At 39.2% G+C, this 22,264-nt stretch overlaps 2 protein-coding genes across 7 annotated transcripts; one reads left to right on the plus strand and one right to left on the minus strand.

Moving 5' to 3' along the window:
* Nucleotides 1-371: 371 nt before the first annotated feature.
* LOC120563845 (pyruvate kinase PKM-like) lies at nt 372-7,345 on the minus strand. The gene is made up of 11 exons (XM_039808279.1): nt 7,271-7,345; nt 5,760-5,938; nt 5,543-5,634; nt 4,080-4,211; nt 3,758-3,944; nt 3,373-3,643; nt 3,130-3,280; nt 2,892-3,044; nt 1,854-2,020; nt 1,047-1,228; nt 372-857 (listed from the first exon to the last, which is right to left on the minus strand). The coding sequence occupies exons 1-11, from the start codon at nt 7,288-7,290 to the stop codon at nt 751-753; spliced, it is 1,641 nt and encodes a 546-aa protein (XP_039664213.1). The 5' UTR covers nt 7,291-7,345; the 3' UTR covers nt 372-750.
* Nucleotides 7,346-11,193: 3,848 nt separating this feature from the next.
* Nucleotides 11,194-22,264, plus strand: LOC120563844 (protein mono-ADP-ribosyltransferase PARP6-like). Of its 6 annotated transcripts, XM_039808276.1 has the most exons (24): nt 11,199-11,713; nt 11,952-12,036; nt 12,310-12,387; nt 12,883-12,980; nt 13,070-13,130; nt 13,230-13,320; nt 13,426-13,492; nt 13,652-13,801; nt 13,898-14,039; nt 14,123-14,254; nt 16,221-16,316; nt 16,434-16,526; nt 17,328-17,453; nt 17,559-17,624; nt 17,767-17,834; nt 17,952-18,000; nt 18,189-18,301; nt 18,395-18,467; nt 18,654-18,723; nt 18,849-18,928; nt 19,822-19,885; nt 19,986-20,070; nt 20,188-20,260; nt 21,981-22,264. In XM_039808276.1, exons 2-24 carry the CDS (start codon nt 12,034-12,036, stop codon nt 22,035-22,037), a joined length of 1,935 nt encoding a protein of 644 aa, XP_039664210.1. In that variant the 5' UTR covers nt 11,199-11,713; nt 11,952-12,033; the 3' UTR covers nt 22,038-22,264. The 6 variants fall into 6 exon arrangements, with proteins under 6 accessions (XP_039664206.1, XP_039664207.1, XP_039664209.1 ...); XM_039808277.1 differs by lacking the exon at nt 21,981-22,264 and having other exon boundaries at nt 11,200-11,713; nt 20,188-20,636; XM_039808278.1 differs by lacking the exon at nt 21,981-22,264 and having other exon boundaries at nt 11,201-11,713; nt 12,886-12,980; nt 20,188-20,636.

Genomic DNA, 22,264 nt, shown 5'->3' on the forward strand with positions numbered 1-22,264 from the left:
ATTATTCTGAAATGGGCCATTCTGCATATTACTTTTTCTACTTTAGGTATGTTTTGATCCTAATAGTTTTGCACTTTTGGTTAACGCAGGACTTTTACTTGTAACAGAGTATTGTTACTTGAGTAAAATATCTGATTACTTCTTCCAACACTGATGTATTTCTTCCACTGAGGTATCTGTCTCTTGTTTCCTGTAATCTCCCTACTAATGATGTCTAATGGCATAAGGCATAAAATACCTCCCCAGCCCTTAAAGAAAAATGTATCTTGCTGGAATACTTGGCACTGACAATAATGAATGAAGAAATGCCTCTTTATGTCTAAATGTCTCAGTTTAGTGTGATAGTGATTACAAGAGGAAGACAGACACAGTTGACCCAAGAATTCCTTTTAATGAACAGAAACCCGGTCATGCCAGATCACAATGACACTTTGTACCAACTGTCAGTTCAGCATGCAACACTGGAGAAAACAATGACAGTACATATTTATGTTTATCCCTGGATAATTAAAGAACCAAAAATCAAGGAAATGACAAAACGTGTACTGTACAGTGAATGCAGAAGAACGTTGATTTCACCATGCAAACAGAGTCAGCACACACACGACAGAAGAGTTTCCACTAAAAGGGTTTGAGTTCAGTCTCTTAGAAGGAGTGGTCTGGTTTTAACCACCAGAAAAGAAAAGTCCGACAAGGGGAGAGGCAGGTTACAAGAGAGGGAAAGGGGGCAGTTACTAATGTTCTTCAAGTTCAAGGCACCAGCACAACTCTCATAGTGTTGGTGTAACCGGAACCTGGGCGCCAGCCGGTCACAACAATGGCGACATCACCAGACTTGAAGAATTTGCGGTGCTTGCCTACGGATAGAGAAAAAGAGAGGCGTTAGTGGAAAAGTAAGGATTCAATAATTAGATTTAAAGCCTTGTGACTCCTGTCAATAAACAAAATTACTGCATGCCTCTTGGTCCCATAACAATTTACCTAACTGTAAAAAAAAAAATCCAAATCTTTTAGACTAATTTAAAAAAAAAAACATCACCACTCACCAACTTCCAGGGCAAAGTTCACACGCAGGTCAACATCCTCAGCCCAGACATCATTGGCAGGCTTGGTGTAGAGCACAGGGTAGATACCGCGGTACAGGTGGGCCTGACGGGCGGTCTGGCCACAGCGGGTCACAGCAATGATGGGGGCACGGGGCCTGTACCTCGACAGCATGTGAGCAGACCTGCAGGTAGCAGATTATTACAAATCGTTATTATAAGATGTAGAACTGAAACTATATCAATGTCAAAGCCAATTCAAAAAATGTGTGCCAAAACTTAAAACTGCAATGAATGATTATTTGGCCGCAGGGGAAGTGGAAAACACAACGTTGATCACTTTGATAACCTTTTAGGTTGATATAGTGAACTTCCCACCAGCAGCTACGTAGCAATATTATATCATTCTGCTAAACAATGATCTGAAAGTAGTCGTTTGATCCATTGTTAATATGGAAATATTAATTATAGTTGCTTTAATTATGCCATTATCATTAGGAAATCCATCCAGCTGACACACCTTCTGTATCATGTGTTGAGGAATGAACAGGGAGTTAAAATTAACTTGTAAAATGTCAGGGTTCAGATCTCAAAAGGTCACAAGGGGAGCACAGATTGTGAGTGCCGTGATAGTTGGCACACTTCATATGAGCCGAGGGCTTGTGTTAGGGAGGGAGAGGAGGCAGAGGGATAGAGAGATGTTACAATGCACCAGTTTCTTTGCTCACAGTGGGTGCCATGTAGGATATTATGAGTCACAGCTTTACAGAGGAGATTTACAGGGTGGACTTCTTCTTTTATAAGTCTCACCTGCCAGACTTGGTGAGCACGATGATGGCGCTGGCGCAGCATTTGAATGAAGCCTCGACGGCACCGATAGCGACGGACTCTGTGGGGTCACGGGTCAGATGAGAAGTGCGACGCAGCTCCTCGAACATCTGCCTGTGGAACATGGCGGCCTCAGCTTCACGGGCAATCTGAACATGTGAACATAAAAAAACCCTGATAAAAATAGTGTCAGGCTGCAGTCACACAGCCAGCTTCAACTGCAGGAGTTAGTTTGTATTATAAAGGACAAAACAAAGGGGCAGTTAACCTCAGTGCAGAAGTCGTCATACCTGATAGCACACTGAGACAAGAAGCTAAACAACAGCGACGGCCATGATGTCCAGGGATGTTGCTGTGCGCTGCAGATCCTCAGACACATGCTAATTGAGTAATATGAACACACAGTTAAAGCACAATGCAAGAAGACAGCAGATGGATGGAGGGAGGGGGCGGTGCAACAGGGATACACAAAGCAAGTTGAACAAATACTAAACAAGCTGTTAGTAAAACCCAAGCTGGTACGAGTGATGTGCTTTCATGGACGGTTCTGTTGCGAGTAGGTAAAGCTATCAATGTGTTGGTTAATTGTTTATTATTCCTGACGTTGATCATGCACCTTTATTTATGGTATTTATTTTTCTCTTTTAAGTGCAACAAACAGCTCCAGGTTTGCCCAAACAGTGTGCCTATGTATATAAAGCCAAAAAGTGCAAAGCCATTCAGTTACCATGGCCAATGTGTTGCTTCATCATTTGAATTTGGTCAGCTTTTGTCATGAAAAACTTTGCTGCTTGGCAGCCAACTCTAAAGAGTTAAATGTCAGTTTCCCAAGAGCACATGAATGCACCACATGCCACAACAAGTGTTAGAGGTATTAGTTAATATTGGTAATGCAGGCTTTCTCCCAGCCTCAAACACACAAACAGATGAGACACACAGGTGCTGCAGTTCGATCAAAACCATTGGTACAATTTTCACGTAAAAACATTAAGGAATGGGACCAGTCGGAGGTGCTCTTACCCTGTGCTGTGTGCGGACAGCCTCCAGAGGATAGTCTCCCTTGGCGGTCTCACCACTCAGCATGATGCAGTCATTGCCGTCCAGCACGGCATTGGCGACATCACTGGCCTCAGCGCGAGTAGGGCGGGGTTTCTTGGTCATGCTCTCCAGCATCTGAGGAGAAACAACAAGACTTTCTGATACACTTTTCTTTTAAAAATGTTTTCCACAAAACAGTCTTCCTACTGATGTCACAGACCTGTGTGGCACAGGTGATGGGCTTGCCGATCCTGATGCACCTGCCAGTCATCATCTTCTGGGCGATGAAGACCTTCTCTGTTGGGATTTCAATGCCCAAGTCTCCACGGGCAACCATGATGCCATCACTAGCCTCCAGGATCTCATCAAATCTATCAGACAAAAAACAAAAACATCAGTTCAACAATTCTCCAGAGATTTAGATCTGTGCAGATTCAAGTGTGACCACTAGTAATTCACCCACCTGCGCACACCCTCGTGGTTCTCCAGCTTGCTGATGATCTTGATGTTTTTGCCCTTCTCGCCCAGCACTTTCCTGACAGCTTGAATGTCAGCAGCCTTACGGATGAAGGAGGCGAAGACCATGTCAACACCCTGCTCCACGCCAAACTGCAGGTCCTGAATATCCTTCTCAGACAGAGCAGGCAGGTCAACTGCAGCTCCAGGCAGGTTGACGCCCTTCTTGCTGCCCAGTGTACCGCCATTCTCAATTTCACACATCAGGAAGTCGTTGCCTTAGGACACACAGAATGAAGAGTTACTTAATTTCCACCATCAGGCAGAAAGCTGAAAGCCAAATCTGTATGAAAGATAGACAAGATGAACCGCACAGATGATTGTGTGCTTACCAACTTCTTTAACCTTGAGGGAAATCAGACCATCATCAATGTAGACGTGGCTTCCAGTCTGCACAACCTTGGTGATGTTCTTGTAGTCGAGCCAGAGAACTTTCTCGTCACATTTCTCCTTGTACTGGTCGTCCAATGTGACCTTAATGGTCTCACCCTTCTTGAGCTCAACCTCAGCAGTACCGCTCTAAACAAGACCAAGGAGAGAGAGCTTGTTCATTGTCAGGATGAAAAATCGCTGCATGAAATCTTCATACAATTATTTGCGCAATGAATCAAAAAAAGGCCTCATTGAAGCCTTGGTAATTTGGCAAGAACTTACGCCCTTGATAAGTCCGGTCCTGATTTCTGGTCCCTTGGTGTCCAGAGCGATGGCCACTGGTCTGTAGTCAACAGATCCTGGACCGAAGCTCTCAGTTGCATCACGGACATTCTTGATGGTCTCAGCATGGTACTGTATGACGTGGGGTGTGCAACAAATGTTATCACATTGAAAACCTCAAAAAAATCTAGAATAGCATACAAAGCATACAAATTTACATTAGTAAAGTCATAATACCTTGTTTCATTTAGGTGGAGAAAAGATTATCTCTAAATGTGTCAAATTCTTGAAATGAAAATAGTACAACAGGTGGACAAACTTGGTCATGTAGTCACAAGGACAGCACGGTTACATAACTATATGCAGTAAACCTTGAATGACAACTGCCACACAGTTTTAGCTCATGACAGTTTCACTGTACATAAATAGCTGTTAGGTATTACATGAATAGTTATCTAAAAATGTGATGCTATTGCCTTTAAAGCAGGGTGTTTGACAAATGTAATAAAAACCAAATACTTTTAATTTCCTACTTCATGTGATGGACGTGTACAACTGCTACATTGTCTGTCCACAGCTATGGATCTAGTAAATGTATACTACAGGCAAAAAAACCAAAATAAATTCAAAGTCTAATCTGCACATGACTACTGTCCTCAGTCAATAATGAACGCCTCACTGTGGTTTCACTAAATGCCTTCTACTAGCACTGTTGCTGCGAGGCTGTCTCTCACAAGACCTATTTATAGCTGTACTGACAACTGACAGACCAATGAGACAGAGGTCAGATCTCTTTTGCTCTTTTCGTAACAAATCACATATCCACTAAGAGTTGTGATTTCCTGGATCACAATTCAACAATAATTCGTTGTTGCTGAAAACCTGGCTAAAACACAGACTGGACAGACAACTTAAAAACAACTCAGAGAGATGAGATATTTTGGAAACAGCACTGCTTAACCTTTGAAGATACAAATATCAACTGAGGGCATTCATACTACAGCTGATGATAGATTTGAAGGCTAATCTGCTCAGGTGACAGTGAAAAAGGTAAAGAGGCATGACTTTTAAAGGCGAAGGGTCAAGAGTATAAGATCAGCCAAAGAATTGGCTGTGATGCAGTTGGCTCGCCAAATCTCAAGCCATCACACAAACGTGGTACTGAAGAAGGCAAGTACAAGCTCATAGATCACATTACAGCCACAGACAGACCAGGCAACAAGAGTAATGTCACACTGACGGCTGCAGCTGTAAAGGGCAAATCCATTCTAAATCACACAAACTCTGCACACACTTGAATTGGTAAAGTAACAGCAGGTGTTTTTGGCTTTGACAGCCACTGGGAAAAACCTACTGCGACATCACCATTTGGGATTGTGTAGTGCATCAGGCTAGAAAGTTTCGGAGATGCAAATACTTAAAGAAAGCAGGGCATTTGCTAAATATTTCTCTCTGTGACTCACTTCATGTGTGCCATGAGAGAAGTTCATTCTTGCAATGTTCATCCCAGCCTTGATCATTTCCTTGGACATGTCCACAGATCGGGAGGCAGGTCCTGCATCAAGACAGGTGAATGAATACAAAGCTAAATATGATATTTCTAAGATACAACAAGATATTATTTATTGTTACAAGTGTGTAACAAGAGATGAATCAATAGGGTTTGTTAATGAGTCTGACCGATTGTGCAGATAATGCCGGTGTTGCGAGACACAGCAGGTTCAGAGTCAATGTCCAGCAGGCACATGTGCTCAATGAAAGTGTCTGCCATGGCAGCATGCATCTGCTGGGTGTGGATGATGGAAGAGCTCATATCCTTTGACTTCGACATGACTGGATCTGTGTTCGCAGGAAACGTCCTGTGAAGACAGAGGAGGAGTGTGATGATCGATTAGAACCTGACAACTCGACCCCTGACCTGTTTTATATGTTAGGTATTGTTATTATTGTATTATTATATAATTTCACTTGACAAATAATAAATTGATTGATTGATGTAGGAGTTTTTTTTTTCATCAGACAGTTCAGGTCAGCTGTGATCTAAATGGTGACACAAAGGCTCCTGAAACCAAGAGTGTGTAATAGAAGCTATATTAAGGTCATAAATAATCACATAAACGTGAGCACATATATTCAAGAGAGAGGAGGAGGAGGAGGGGTAAAGTAAATCAGAAACTACAGTAAGATTCTAACAATTATCTAAATGGAAAGGTACACACTTAGGGGAGAAAGGATGGTGTGACCTCTCCAGAGTGACTGTGCAAGCTGACCCAACAGGCTGTGCAAAGAGTAACAACAACAGTATGTGCCTGCCTGACTGCACTCTCCCACATTCCAGCAGGCGTTTATGTGCAGCTAAAGAAGAGGAGCTGGTCACTTGACAGAGGCTAAAGCTAATTTATATCAGAAAAAAACATCAGGGAACTTCATCATAATTTCATGATAAAAGGACTGTGTTTTTTATATATACCATATATGACAAGATCAAAGCCACCTTAGTAGGCTATTTTTTTTGAAATACAGTCTTTAAACAGATAATTCCTAAAAATGAATAGTTGTGTAATAAATGACAGAGTAACAGGTCATACTTTAAGTATATTTATTTCATTAAGAAAGAAAACTTTCTCGAAACATGCAGTTTGAGTAGAAACTAATTTCTGTATCTGCACAAGAAGCAGAGCAGAGATGTAGTACCAGAGCATGATACAGATATATACATAAAATATATACAATTAACAAATAAATCAAAGTTAGAAAGCTGTATGGGACTTGTAGCACCCTTGTGCAGTGTGTATAAAGGAACTGTATGTGCAAACCACTGCACTCTATTCCAGATCAAAGTAACATTTTACAGTTTATTTGTATATTTGAAATATATATTATAAATACAATGTATGCATAGTCTACTTATTATGATCATGCATAACAACTTTAACTATATTCATAAGTGATGTAGAGTTCTTTGCAGTAAAAGTTTCATCAGTGATTGAAATAAGTTTTTTTACATTTTTAAAAAGATGATAGGAAATTATAATTTGATTTAAATTATAATTTGATTTAAACAAATCAGGTAAAACTGTTGAACTTAAAACAAACTCTGATCTCTCTCTCTCTCTCTCTCTCTCTTTTTTTTTTTTTTTTTTTTTTTTTTTTTTTTTTCTCTCTCTGTCATATAGTTGAGTGCTACTCACCTACTGGGTGAACTTTGCATGGACCAAGACGCCACTGGTTCTGCTGGAGCGACAGTTTTTATTCCCCTCACTAACCGGGACTACTTTCCTGTGTGAACAACGCCCGGTGACACAGGATATAGGGCGCGAGAGTTCAGGCACCGTTTTGTGTTTTGACAACTGAACAGTTGAACGTATGTTTTTCACATGAAAGTTGTTTTCTATAGGGCTACGTAAATACCACATCCAATGATGAATTTCCAAATAAAATCACAGACGTTGGACAAATATTGAGGAAGGATACAGCGCAGGTTGTTCGCCTGGCCAATCACAAAGCTCTCCGCTGATATAGCTGAACATGAGCCTGGGTCCTCCATTGGTATCGCGCGCCGTCAGGAATATGGCCTTTTCACGGCAGGTCTTAACATTACTTTTCTGTTCTTGTGAGGACATTTGCTGAGTGCAGAAATACAGAAACACACATAGCCTTCTTTTTATTTGATTCCTTTTTCGGGATAGATTACATTATCAATAACATCATGCAACATATAATAAAAAAAAATATTTGTTAAGATTCCACATTGCTTCAGATGCACAAGTATGTCAGGACTTGATTTTTTTTCAATGTTTTTTTTCTTTATTTCATAGATGCATTTTCTTTATTATTTAATTAAATGTAACAACATTATCCCCCTCCTTTTATGGTTGAACTTGTCTGCATTCCTTCATCATGATATGTATACATACATTCCAAATGCATTCACTGAGACCTTGATATACAGTCATGTTGCTTCAAAATTAGAAGAAAGGTGCAATGAGGGTATGACAGCTGATGAGTCAAACGTAAAAGTAAATGCTTGCAGAGATGCAAACTTATTATCAACCAGCTTATATATTATACAGATGCACAAATGCATGCATTACACTCAGATATAGCAACACATGACACACCTTTACTAAATATAGTGCAACCCCACCATCTGGTTGTCGCTGTCAATGTTTGTTATGGTAAAAGTGTATATATAGTTGAGCCAAGCCTGAGGAACATATTAGGAACATACTGTACCACAACATAAAACCAGATCCACCCTGTGCCATGTTTATCATATATGTGCACTCGCCTCATAGTAATGTAATAAAACAAAACGTGCTGTCTCAGCCCTGCTCAGTAATCCAGTAATATTTTTTACTGCTAGGGATACTTACTCTGTGTGTATGTTTGAAATCCTTTGTCAGTTGCACATTATTTTTTACATTCCTCAAGTTGTAAAAGTCATATTTATTGTAATAATTGAACAAATGAAAGAATCTTTGTCTATAATGTTTGTTACTATGTAGTCATTGGACGGGAAGGCTCAGGTTTGCTTATCTACTGGAGTTGTTAAATAAATGTATTTAAAATAAATAATGGAAAAACAATGTCTATAAATATTTATGCCCTAAAACTGTTTAACAAGGTATCAATGTTGCACAGTATTTAATCTGGACCTATGTGTAATTTATGATTCTTAAATATTCTTGGAACGTGTGGATGCTATGAGCCTTCAAGAGGTCTAAATCTGACACCAAACTGACTTTCACCCTCCATCCGTCCATGTGCGGATACATGTACAACCCAAAGATGGACTGAGGCCAGTAAAGCCACTGGCTGCAGAAAAATGCCACAGTTTTCAGCTCATTTGTGCTTCAACTGTATGTGTTCAGTTTTGACACTTTTACAGCATCACAGCAGAAACACATGGGTAATTGTATTGACTTGGCATCAACGTAAATGAATTGTCTGAGCTTACAAAGTACACTGTAAAACAGTGTAGTAGGTTTGGATATAATCACACAGGTCAAAACTAGTTTTACGATACAATAAGTAAGAAGTCCCCTTCCTATTTCATATTATTTTAACAAAATTACCTATATTTATCTAAGTTTCTACATTTTCAGTTAAATTATCACTATGGTCACTATTAATTTCTTCAGCTGTCCTGTCAATAAAGGCCTAAAAATGCCCCCCAAAAAGTATCTGTATGGTAACTACACACAATACATAGTCATTCTAATAAGTCTGTAGTGCATAAGTGACAAAATGTACTCCAGTCAGCATGCATATTAAATCTGCTTCATTTTTGAGTGTGCTATTGAGGGACAATACCAAAAAGCATTGTTCAAAGGAAAAGGCTGCATTACTCTGCAAAACATTTAAAATACTTGTAGATGTTCGGAAAACAGCTCTGTGAACACACAATACTAACCTAGCTAAACTAAAAATAAGTATCAAATCTGTGGGAAATATTTGTGAAGTTTAATTGTCAGTAACATTCCACAATCACTGTTGGGTTTTAGAACACAGTATACTGTTCATAGTATGAGTTAGGACATAGGTCTCTCCCTCTCTCTTTCTCTTTCTCTCTCTCTCTCTCTCTCTCTCTCTCTCTCTCTCTCTCTCTCTCTCTCTCTTTCTCTCTCTCGCTTTTTCTCAACAACAGCGCTCTCTTGTGGATGAGTGGTTGAAGTGTCTTCTGGATGAGTGAATAACTAAAATGTGCTGAATTGTGGAATTATTATTAAGTTATTGTACATCAATAAGGTTCAACTTGAAAAAAACTGTCTAACTACAGTAATTACAATAATTATAATGTTACTTTAACTTTAGCTGCACCACACTTTTTTTTTTTTTTTACAAATGGCATGACAAATTTCAATTAAATCACTCCTTCTGTTGAATGATTTTAAAACATTATACTCGGATGTTCTAAATGCTATAATCATTGTCTTTACTGTGATGTGAAACAAATTTGGATGTTGTGTGCGTGTGTTTGTTTGTCTATATCAGTGGTTCCCAACCTGGGGTCCGGGCACCCCCAGGGGGGGGGCGGCTGTATGAAAACAATATATTTTGTTGTATCCTCGTCTTTCCTGCCGCCACGGCATCACTATTTTATGAATGAAACATGGTGGAGAAACGTAACAGTGCTGATAACTCCTCTGTATCAAAAAAGAAAGTAAGGCTCTATCTCGAGAGATACCTCAACTTCGGTTTTGCGGGGGGTCTCAGCTTTTCTTAAACATGAGTAGGGGGGGCACCAAGGAAAAAAGGTTGGGAACCACTGGTCTATATGATTTTATGCTGTCAATGATAAGAGGTCTAGCTTGCTGGGGCACCTGGTGGTTCAAGACCCATACCATAAAACTGATCCTGATCATACTTGATGTTGACTGTTTGGTGTCTACAACCTTCTTATTATACTGTACATCCATGTCTACAACACATGCAGTAGATATTATATAGAGCTGGTTGCTGTGGAAATCTGATCCCTGTATCGTTCACTGTGAACCCGTTTGTCGTTTATCTTGTGGGCCGGACAGATAAGGCCTGAAAGTTATGCTATAACAGTAGGTGTGTCAAAAGAGAAGGGGGTGGAAGCAACACAAAAACTGCACAATATAATAGAACAGAAATCAATATAACCTGCAACAAATACATTTGTGGAGCTCATAAGGAGTTTTGTTCCTTCTACAATAGCAGCCCTGAACAATAGGTTGTAAGAACACCAGGTTGTAAGCTGGGATAATTGAAAGAATGTAAGATTTTGTGTACTGGCTGTGAAAACAAAAATACCTTTGGGACAATAAATCTCAATCTAACATCTAATGTTCTGCCGTGTCTGAGACGTGTTGACTTACCTCAGCAGAAATTTCAGATGCTTTATGTTCTTACTGTTCATGTACTGCCTTGAAAATGGCAGTATACAGTGTAAAGTACAGGGGTTCATGCTATTGTGCCCACCCTCTATAAATAAACACCGCCACCTAACAAACACCCACTCATGTCTTAAGTGGATTACTCTGAGAAAAGTACTTGAGTTGAGAGAAGACTTGCACAAATGTATGCAGTCCTAGAAGTGTCTAATCTGACCAGACTGCAGAGCAGCAGGCGTCTGCTAACAAGGGTAACTGCCGATTAAGGTCAGACTGCAGCACAGCAGACAGACAGGAAGACTAGTAAATGCCAAACATCAACCATATCACCATCCTGCAAATGGCCACAAGGGATATTTGTTCTCATCACAGTCTTAAAACTGTTTCATGAATATACATAGATATGTATGGATTTTTTTTCTTCTCCTCTTTTACCAACACGATGGAAAGGATAGCGCTTATATCACACAAATAGGACAGATATGTAAGTGTGTATGAAAGCGTAGACTTGACTAGACCTGGAGCTGCAGGTCTGGTTCTCAGCCTCTCCTCTCTCTGGACCAGGTTCAGCTGATCAGGCCATCAATATCTGAGCCAATCAAGTCTGAGAGTGAACATGTGGGACTTCCTGCTGTTCAAAATCTGATGGGGAGAGGATGACTGCCAAACACAGACAGCCAGTCGAGCCATCACACAGGAACATTCAATGTTCATTATGTTGTTTGTTCGATTGGAATGTGTGAAAACTCAAAGTTTTCTCAGGAAGTAAAGGTAAGTATTTTACATTTTTTTGCTTTGTGCCACTGACATCATTTACACATTATTACCAAACATTTTCCTGTATTTTGAATGATTTCATTTGCATATGCAGTAATGATGCTGAGATAAAGTAATTCAGAATATTTTCAATTCAGAAAATATAGCTTAAATTGTGAAGAAAATACTGACAGTAATATGTTCATATATTGTAGAGGTAGCTGAACTAATTAAGGCACATGTATTTTTCTAGCATGGTGTTTAATTGTGTCACTCACAGTGGAGGGAGCAGAGACTGTTGATTGTTGCTGAAAAAGTGCCAAAGAACTGCACACATGGTGAGTCTATAAGCCCAAAATATCCCTCTCCTATCCATAATATATTCATATTCTATTCTTAATTTCACACAGTCTGGATATGTTAGAGGGTAGTCAGTTGTTTGCATTGACAGGCAATGAACCTCTCTCTTGAACTGCATATATGTTGAAATCAGTGTCAGTCTGCGCTGCATGGATATTTGACTTTGTTTGGGTGGACAGAAGGAAGTAATTAGCGGAGTAGCCTAAATAAGAGGATCTTTTGATTGACAGCTTCTCCCATTAACCTGACAGGAGATTGAGTGCCAGCAGTGGACAGAGAGCCAAATTGATGAGGACAGTGACTCAGAGGAGATCCTGTGTGGAATCCATGTAAGCATTACTTTGTGCTGGTTTGAATGTTATTTTGGCACAATCACAGTTATCATCAAAACTTCATAACTCAAGATCCACTTACTAGATTTCTTCAGGAGTTTATGACAGTAAAGAAGTATTTATAAATTGATAAATGTCATTAATTTATATATAAACACTTAGTCATAATCATTTAAAACATGTTATTTGAATCATTATGCTACACAGAAGTTGTGCAAATATAGTTGACAAACACATTGATAAAACTTCAAATGTTCCTTATATCTGCTGACAGCTATGGTATAATTTGTTACAGTAAGTAATAAACCATTTTTTATTGTATGCTGCAAATGGAGGTCAATAAAAGTGTCACCCACATATTATGTCTTAAGAAGGAGTGAAAGCCTACTTCTTAGCCATCGTTGTAAAAATATGTGACTGGTTTAATCCCTCAGCCCCCTGTGGTGCTGAGCTGTTTGGATCATAAGGTAAGTGTGTTAGTGTTTGTCTCAGCAGGAGAGCTGTGCCACTGACCTGACCCGACACCCTCAGCTGGATACTGACATTGAAGCAGTCAGGAATTTTTATTCAGACTCTGCAGTCTCCATCAGGTCAGAACATCTTTTCTTATTTATGGTCTTAAAAGGATTGCTGCTGCTTTTCTATATTGTCAAATGTTTACTTCCTTTTCTTATTCTAGGGAGTATTTGTCAATTGATGATGTGGATGTTGACTTAAAAATAAATGCCAACGTTTTGGATGTAAGTTAAATTTACTATACACTCAATATATTGACATGTTTGCTGTCAATGATGGCATCTTAGCATGTTTATTATTATTGTGCTGTGTGGTGTCCACAGGAGGAAGTGGCCAAGGCCTGGACGATTAACCCATCAGAGCCCATCGTTATCCGTCTGCACTTTTCTCCATCTCAGTATCTGGATGGACCGGGTGAGCATCAACAACAGTGCTGCAAACCAGATTTTCTATACATTTAAACTATAACTACAAATCAATATGACACCTGATTACTGTAAGTAATGTTTTTCACCACAGCACCTTCAGTCGAAGTCTTTCAACCATCCAACACAGATAATTTCAGCCTTAGGAAACAACTACAGAAGTGAGTGTTCAGCATTAATTTTATAGCAGTAAATTGTCATTGCAATAGACTCCCTCCACATTATTACATATGCCACATTTTTAGATGATAAACTTTTTAGTTCTGTGGTATCCATAGCCTACTGATTGCACAGACTTAATCTTCATTTCTGTTCCTCAGTATTCTCAATGTCTTCTTATCTGGGGAGTGGAAACATCTGACCAATGAGAACATCGTAGTCCGACAGAAGAGAAGACACAGCTGGTTCAGGCCAAGTGGAACCATTAAGAAATTTCGTGCAAGACTTAAGATCTGGCTCCCACCATCAAAGTACAGTATGTTACAATCTAATGAATCCAGCAGTTGTATCGTTATTTAATCTGTTCTGAAGTATCTATTTATTGCTTCCTCACTCACTGTGAGCAGGTCCAGTGAGCTCCATGAACCTACTGTGAAAGGAAGGATCATTCTTCCAACGATAAAACTGAACCGTTTCACGAATCATACGACTTCCTACACTATCAGGAATCCCACAGGAGAGCTCTTCGCCTACACACCCAGTGGAAAGGTGAATTACAGTTTTTGTCTCTCCCATTACTCAATAGGTTCTGTAAGTGTTTTATAAAAGTGTTTGTGTCCCTTCTTCCACAGAGAGTGATGGTGTCAGCAGTCAAGTCATCAGCACAGCTTAGTACCAAACAGCTGATAGAGCTGCTTTTCTCCTCCCAGGCCATCAGGCACTGTAAGACCACCCCAACTCTACAGCACGGTTTCTTGGTGCAGGTAAAGCATAAGAAATCAAGTACTATTATATTCTGTATTTGTATTTTTTTTTTTTGTATTTTATTAGTTTATTTGTCAGGGACCATGCTCAGGCCCTGTACCAGAGTTAGCTATACACAGCTAATTTACATCTGTGGTCCCTGGGCAAGGGAGATAAAAGGACAATATAGACAATATAGACAATACAGACAATACTATCAAAACTAACAACAAACAACAAGTAACAAGCAGTACTCACACATAGATCAAAATACAAATATACATTCCATGTTATAAAAAGATCAATGATCACATAGTTGATTCGCCTTCAGCCATGTTTTTAAGGACATTTTAAAACTGCTGAGACTTACACAATCTCTAATGTGAAGTGGAATTAAGTTCCACTTTTCTACTACAGTAAATGAAAAAGCTGATTGACCAAATGTAGTCTTCCTAAATTGAGTGTAACAGTCACCTCTTACAGAAGCCCTGGTGACCCTTACATTATCTCTGCAAAATGACACACATTGCTTGAGTGGGGGTGGTGCAAGATCGTGGGTCAATTTATACATCAGGCACATGTCTGCAAAACAGAGAAAACTGTCAAAGGTTAATAAGTTGTATTTTTTTATGATGGTATAGTGGTGGTAGTTTCTTGGTTTTTTGTCAAGAACTTTCACAGCTTGTTTGTAAAGGGTACATAAAGGTTTTAGCGTAGTCCTACCTGCCTGGAACCAGCTTGTAGAACAGTAAGATAAATGTGAGAAGATCATTGAATGCAAAAACAGTTTAGCTGCAGCTACTGGTAACTGGTGTATTATATGTCTAAAATTAGCTAAACTAGCTCTGACACAATTGGAGATCTTTTTTATCAATAATTATGCCCAGATACTTGAAATGATCAACAATATGTATCACCTCTCCCATAATACAGATATCGGGCTGATGTTGTGTAACATTCCTCTTGATAGAGAAATACATGCCCACTGTTTTGCTTACATTGAGAGTAAGACAACTGAGAGTTAACCAGTCTGATATTTTGGTTAGAACTGCAGTACGTTTTGCTGCAGCTTGTTCTCTAGGTTTTGCATGGGTATAGATAACTGTATCGTCTGCGTACATTTGGATGTGGACTTCTGGGCAAATCAATGGTAGGTCATTAATATATAAGCTAAATAAAATTGGTCCTAAAATAGATCCCTGAGGGACTCCAGTAGTGCAGTTAGCAAAGGAGAAGCATCTATCATTAATCCTGGTGCACTGCTTTCTAGAATCTAAATAAGACTCCATCCATGTCAGAGCACTGGGAGAGAAATTAATCTTTGACAGTTAAGATAACAAAACATTATGATTCACTGTATCAAACACCTTCTTAAAACCGAGGAAAACAGCCCCAACAACCCCTCCATTCTCAAGGCTGGATTTTATTTGCTCAATAAAATAACAAGTAGCTGTTTCTGTGGCATGATGTTTCCTGAATCCAAACTGCATGGGGTGCAGTGGAAAATGGCCTTGATTTAAATAGGCTAGCAACTGTCAGAGAGGGAAATTAAAGATTAACTGCACCTTAGCCTTTGAATGCAAAATGTCGCTCAAATGAACACATACTGACCAGGAAGAGACTCAAAATGATCACAAAGAGATACAAAGGAACTGCAAAGAGACACAACAAAACTACAAAAGGGACAAAACAACACAAGGAGACACAACATTACTACAAAGAGACAAAATGATCTCAAAGAGACACAAAATTACTACAAAGAGGCATAAAGCTACACAAAGATACATAAAGACTACTAAGATATGCAAAACCACAGACTAAGATGCAAAACCACCACAAAGTCTGTTTGTCTTGCTCCTATGTAGGAGTGGTGGTGGGGCCTTTTGCATATCTGCGACCTGGGGCCAATTGTCTCATAATCCGCCCATAGATACTATGATGGAATTTAAGTAAAATCTATAATGATGTTTTCCATTGTGTTCACAGATAATGAGGTATGCTGAGCAGAGACTCCCCACGCTGAATGAATACTGTGTTGTCTGTGATGAGCGACATGTGTTTCAAAATGGCCCTATGTTAAAGGTACACTCCTAGAAAATAATCTGCCGGTGAGTTACTGGCTAATCTACTGAATGAAAACTAAAAATGCAGTTTTTGCATTGCAGTCACTGTTTTGTTTGTTTGTGTGTGTGTTTGTAGCCAGCAGTTTGCACCAGGGAGCTATGTGTGTTTTCCTTTTATACGTTGGGGGTTATGTCTGGAGCTACAGAGGAGGTTGCCACTGGTGCCGAGGTTGGTCACACACATAAGTGGAAAAAATTTAATGTTCGCAACACTGCTTTAAACTCCCATATTTAATACAAAAGCAACGTTTCAACCCTGCTGGGTCTTCTTCATTTTGCCTGAAGAAGACCCAGCAGCAGAGGTGTCCAGGTGCCAGAAAGTAGATATCCTGTCCAGCAGCTGTCCCAACCATCACTAAACCAGCTCCTCTACCAGGTAGATGAGCTCGTTAGTGAAAACACCTGTTCTAGATGTAGAGGCAGATCCAAAAACATGGCAGGATTTTTACTTTCTGGCACCTGGACTATACACGTCTGAATTTCAGTATTTGTGATGGTAGTTTTGTAAAGTAGATTAGAATTGTATTCTAAAGTACAGTTGCTGATATTTTAATTTGAAAAGTCTGTGTAGTGCATCCATGTCTCGTTTGGAAACTACTGTATACCGTCTAAGATGTATTGGCTGCTGAACAGACGTGTATAGTCCAGGTGCCAGAAAGTAAAAATCCTGCCATGTTTTTGGATCTGCCTCTACATCTAGAACAGGTGTTTTCACTAACGAGCTCATCTACCTGGTAGAGGAGCTGGTTTAGTGATGGTTGGGACAGCTGCTGGACAGGATTTCTACTTTCTGGCACCTGGACTATACACCTCTGCCCAGCAGGGTCGAAACGTATTTTTCATTTGTCCTGCACCTGACAGAAGGTGGGATGTGCACACAATTACTTTTATAAATGGTTACACACATACATATAAAGTGTGGGTTGTCATAATATAAGATTGATGTATTGCACTATTGGCTGTTCTACAGGTAGTTGACCTGCTGGTTGCCATGTGCAAAGCTGCCCTTCAGTCTTCACGCAAGAGCATCATATTTGAACCATACCCTTCTGTTGTTGATCCGTGCAACCCCAAAACCCTTGCCTTTAATCCTAAGGTATCAGATGAACTAATTTAACTTATTACTGACTTGATTTCTAATTAACTATTCAGTACGTATTTTTTCATTCTGAAGGAATAAAGTATTGTTTTGTTGTTGCAGAAAAAGAGCTATGATCGGCTGCAAAAAGCCCTGGACAGTGTCTTGTTAATCAGGAGGATGTCGCAGGTGACTGATCTTAAAATAAATCCTACACTCATGACACTGTTTTCAAAATTCTTATCTAAATCTCCTCGCCTGAGAATAATCTGAAAGCTGGTGAATGTTTCCTTGACAGTAGATTAATGCAACTGTATTTTATCATATCCAGGGTCCATATTCTGAAATAAAGAAGCAGATGGACAAGAAAGACCCTCTCGCTCATCCCTTACTACAATGGTGAGTGACACAATCTAAAGATTTTTTTTATTCTGTTTTTAAAAAACTTGATATGTCATCAAATATGAATGTTTCTTAGATATGTATCCTGGTGTGTGTTTGTGTATTTGACAACAGGATTTTAGCAAGCAACAGATCACACATTGTCAAGCTTCCGCTCAACAGGGTATGATAGAGCAGTTCACAGTTTGAATATGATGTCTTAACACAGTAGTTGCAAGTGTTACAAGCAGTAATAGTTCAAATAAGTAACTACATTTTTAATGTTATAGGCTACTGGGTTTTATACTTTATTCAAATTGTATTCTGTTTGTGCTCTCTCCTCTATTTTTTTTATCACTTGGTACACAATAGCAACTTAAGTTCATGCACACACCCCATCAGTTCCTGTTGATCAGCAGCCCTCCATCCAAAGAGGCTCGTTTTCAAACTGCCAGGAAACTTCATGGCAGCACCTTTGCCTTCCAGTAAGTAAAAACAAGGCTGTGCCACTAATGTAAAACCTTCATATCAACCCTATATACAGATCGTAATACCTGCTTCATCTTCTCTTCCTACAGTGGTTCACACATCGAAAACTGGCACTCTATTTTGAGAAATGGGCTGATTAATGCCTCTTATACAAAATTACAGGTAGAGTATGAAAATACCAAAGGGTCTTGTATTCACTGAGCTATAATATAAGCCTTTAAACATAATGTCATGTCACAGTGACGATTTCAACAGACTTTAAAGTTTATCTTTTGTCAGACTTAGATTAAGTGTGAAATCTTTAGGATTTGAAATTCACTGAAGTGGTCACATTGTTTTTTATTCAAGCTTCATGGAGCTGCATATGGTAAAGGCATCTATCTGAGTCCTATCTCAAGCATATCATTTGGATATTCTGGTACGAATGTATACTGTAATTATTTTCATAATACTCTGCATACATACATGACCTACTTATACAAGGATTACCATTTCTTATTGATTCTAGCATGTTTTTTAAACTGATCCCTCCTCTTTGTGCAGAGATGGGCAAAGGGCGACACCAAATGCCCACCAAAGAAGAACTCATACAGAAATACAACCAAATAAACAAAAACAAACAGGTAGATTACCATTCACCATGGAAAACACACATTGACCATCTGTGTAATAAATTGCAGCAGAGATTATACTTTTTAAGGCGACTGAGACTGTATGGAGTAAGTAGCCAGATCATGCTTATGTTCTACCGGGCGATTCTGGAGAGCATTATTAGATATGGAATTACAGCATGGTTTGGCAACCTAACAGTGCAGCTAAAAAGCAGGCTGGTCAGCACACACAAGGCAGCTATGAGGATAATAGGGAGGAAAGAGTACAAGCCCATACAGAGCTTGTATGAGCAAGTAGTCAGAAAACAAGCTGAAAGAATCACCGCAGACTCTCTACATCCTCTCTTCCCTGAATATGAACTTCTGCCATCAGGCAGAAGATTCCGTGTGCCAAGATGTAAAACAAACAGACTAAAGTTATCATTTATTCCAACTTCTGTTAAGCTGCTGAACTCCAATAGTACATTTTAGTCCAGCAGAGCAGGGGTGTAGTAAATACCCCAGCTATTTTAGCATTTCGCACTTTAATTATTACAGTTAATTCTCAGGATGTTGTGCTTTCTGTGCTGTCATGTGTGTCCTCTTTGTCTTTTGTGCTTTTGTGTCCTTGTGTCTCAGGACGCTGTGCTGATCTCACTTTTATGTTGATTTTATTTTATTTCACTTTATTTGACTGTATTTAACTTGAGAATGTTTTTATGTTACATATTGTCTGTGTTGTGAAGCAACGGATGTGGCACTGTGCCCAAGACAAATTTCCCCTCGGGGACAATAAAGTGTATTCTATTCTATTCTATTCTATTCTATTCACATTTTGTCCAAAATGTGTCTAGTTGCTCTCTGTACAAGGACGTCTTCTCTTTTGTATTTTTTGTATCTCATCCTGTATTCTCTCCATGTCTTAGGAACAGCTGGGGCAAGCCAGGTTTTTGCAAAACAGGAATCTAAACTGCATCGCTCTCTGTGAAGGTACATTTGAGATAATACAAAAAAGTTACAAAGAGCCTTGATTTGATAATGAATGATTTTGTGACAGTGTTTTATAAATGTTGTCTGCATGTCTTGACAGTCATAACTTCAAAGGACCTTCAAAAACATGGGAACATTTGGGTGTGTCCGATATCCGACCATGTGTGCACACGTTTCCTTTTTGTGTGAGTATAACATGAAGAGACAGAATTGCCAGAGAAACCTTTATGCCTCTCAGTGTATTGATACATTCCCAGACTAAATTGCAGATTTCCAACACATTCTGCTTTTGTCTTTCTCAGGTATGAGAATGGCCAGGTGGGAGATGTCCACATCAACACTCAGGAAGCCAGGATCCACAGGGAAATTTCACAAGTAATTGCTTTAAAGCAGTGCTAAGAAAACAAATGATTTATGATTAGAGTGTAGTATTTAATACTGAGAATAGATCTTAGTTTCTTTGTGGCTAAACATACGGTATAACGTGGACATAAAACAATGCTTTATATCACATTTATCAGCTTTTGTTTGAATGAAAAATGCTAAAACAAAGAAAGAAAAATATCACCACGAAAGGAAGAGGGCTATCAACTGCAATAATATTAAATTGTTTGTTGTGTCATGCACCTGTAAAAGCTTTTGCCTTATATTTTAAGATATAGTCTGGTGTCATGACTCTGTACTGTAAACACATATGTTGTACGTTTATATAACCACACATTTTCAAAGTAAAGACTTCAATATTCGCTTATTGTGTCCAACATATCAAATGTTTTCCTTTAGCAGATTAAAGGGCCACTTTGTTTTTTTGTGTAATACCTGTTTTGTACCACAAGGTGGTAGTGTGAACCAATCACAACTAGTTCCCTTTATAGGGCACTAATCACAACTACTGTGGGCTTTTTCATTGCTAACACAGAGCCATTAAAAACCCATAATTGTCCTGTTATGAGAGTTATGATTCTAAATGTCTGTAAGTACAGACTGCCACAGATGTTTAAATCAAAACTTGGGTTTTTGACATGAGCCTGTGTTATATTTTCAATTCAGGAAAAACAACTAGACAACTGAATTACCCACCAGAGATGTCACAGGAGTCACACGCAAAAATAATCGGGTGCTTGTCGATAAAAAATAAGACGTAATGAAGAAATAGGGGGGATTTGTGGCACATGCAGTTACTCCGATTATTAGCCTATTATTTTCATGATGGGAATATACTCACTGATGGACAGTTAACATTCATAACATCATTGACATTCTGAACCATATTGACACCACTGAGACACATCTGTGTGCTCATTGTTCGAGTCAGTGAATATCATGGGGTGCATGCCATCCTGTGAGGCAGAAATGCACCATTATAACAGTATACTGGTTCCAAATGAGCCCCACAGCTGCCTCCTCCTGACACCCTCTGATGGCACAGCTCCTCTAAGGAAAGCCTCTAGGAAAACGTCTCTGTTTGTTTGCATCTGGATAAAGATGTTTCCTTACAAGTTTGGCACAAAAAAGCAGCAGCTCCAAGGTGTGATTGTCCTGAATATTAGTGACTCAAAAGAGGCACAAATTAGTTATCAAGCATTTTCTGGGTCAGCTCAGCAGGCGTTGGACTGAAGGGAGGAGAACTGTGAAGTTGCTGTATAGCCCAAAGGAAGACATTTCTCAAGGACCATATGGCTCTCTGATGATAGTGCAGAGGGAAAGTTGTCTTGAAAACATGATATACTGTATGTTTCCATAACTATTATATTATTTCTAAATATCTACCCCAGTGATATTTCCGTTTGGTGCAATATCTGCAAAAATGCACATTAAGAATTTTAACCATCGAAACCAATTCAGTTAAAACAAAGGATCGTCAACTGCATGCCTTGTTAAATCTAATTAACTCATGTTAATTCATCCATATATTTCAAGCATCCACATGGACAAATGAAATCTCTGAGCCCTTTAGGGTTTAACAAAAGCTTCCCTCCAAAACCAACAAACTAGAATGTGACAGACATTATGAAATGTTGCATGTGCCTTTAAGAGCCCTATGTCCCACTCTACATGTCTCTCTCTGAGCCTCATATGTGTTTGTTGGCATCAGCTGTCCTCAGTGCTGAATGGAGCAAGGACATCTCTTCCTTCACGTCAATGGGATTAGAGGAAGAAATACCCTCTCCATACTGCTAGCTATCATCTTGGTGCTCAGAAGACAACATAGAAATGCAGTTTGGACAGAGGACAGAAAGAAGACCAGGATAAGTCACAACTTTGGATTACAAAGCTGATGAGTTTTTATTTTCTTATAATAAATGAACAAGAAACATGTCGATCTCAAGGGAGGTATGCAAAGAATTAAAAGCTGCAGGCTCAGAAACAGCATCCTGC

This window comes from Perca fluviatilis, chromosome 8 (assembly GCF_010015445.1).
Source record: "Perca fluviatilis chromosome 8, GENO_Pfluv_1.0, whole genome shotgun sequence".
Lineage (NCBI taxonomy): Eukaryota > Metazoa > Chordata > Actinopteri > Perciformes > Percidae > Perca > Perca fluviatilis.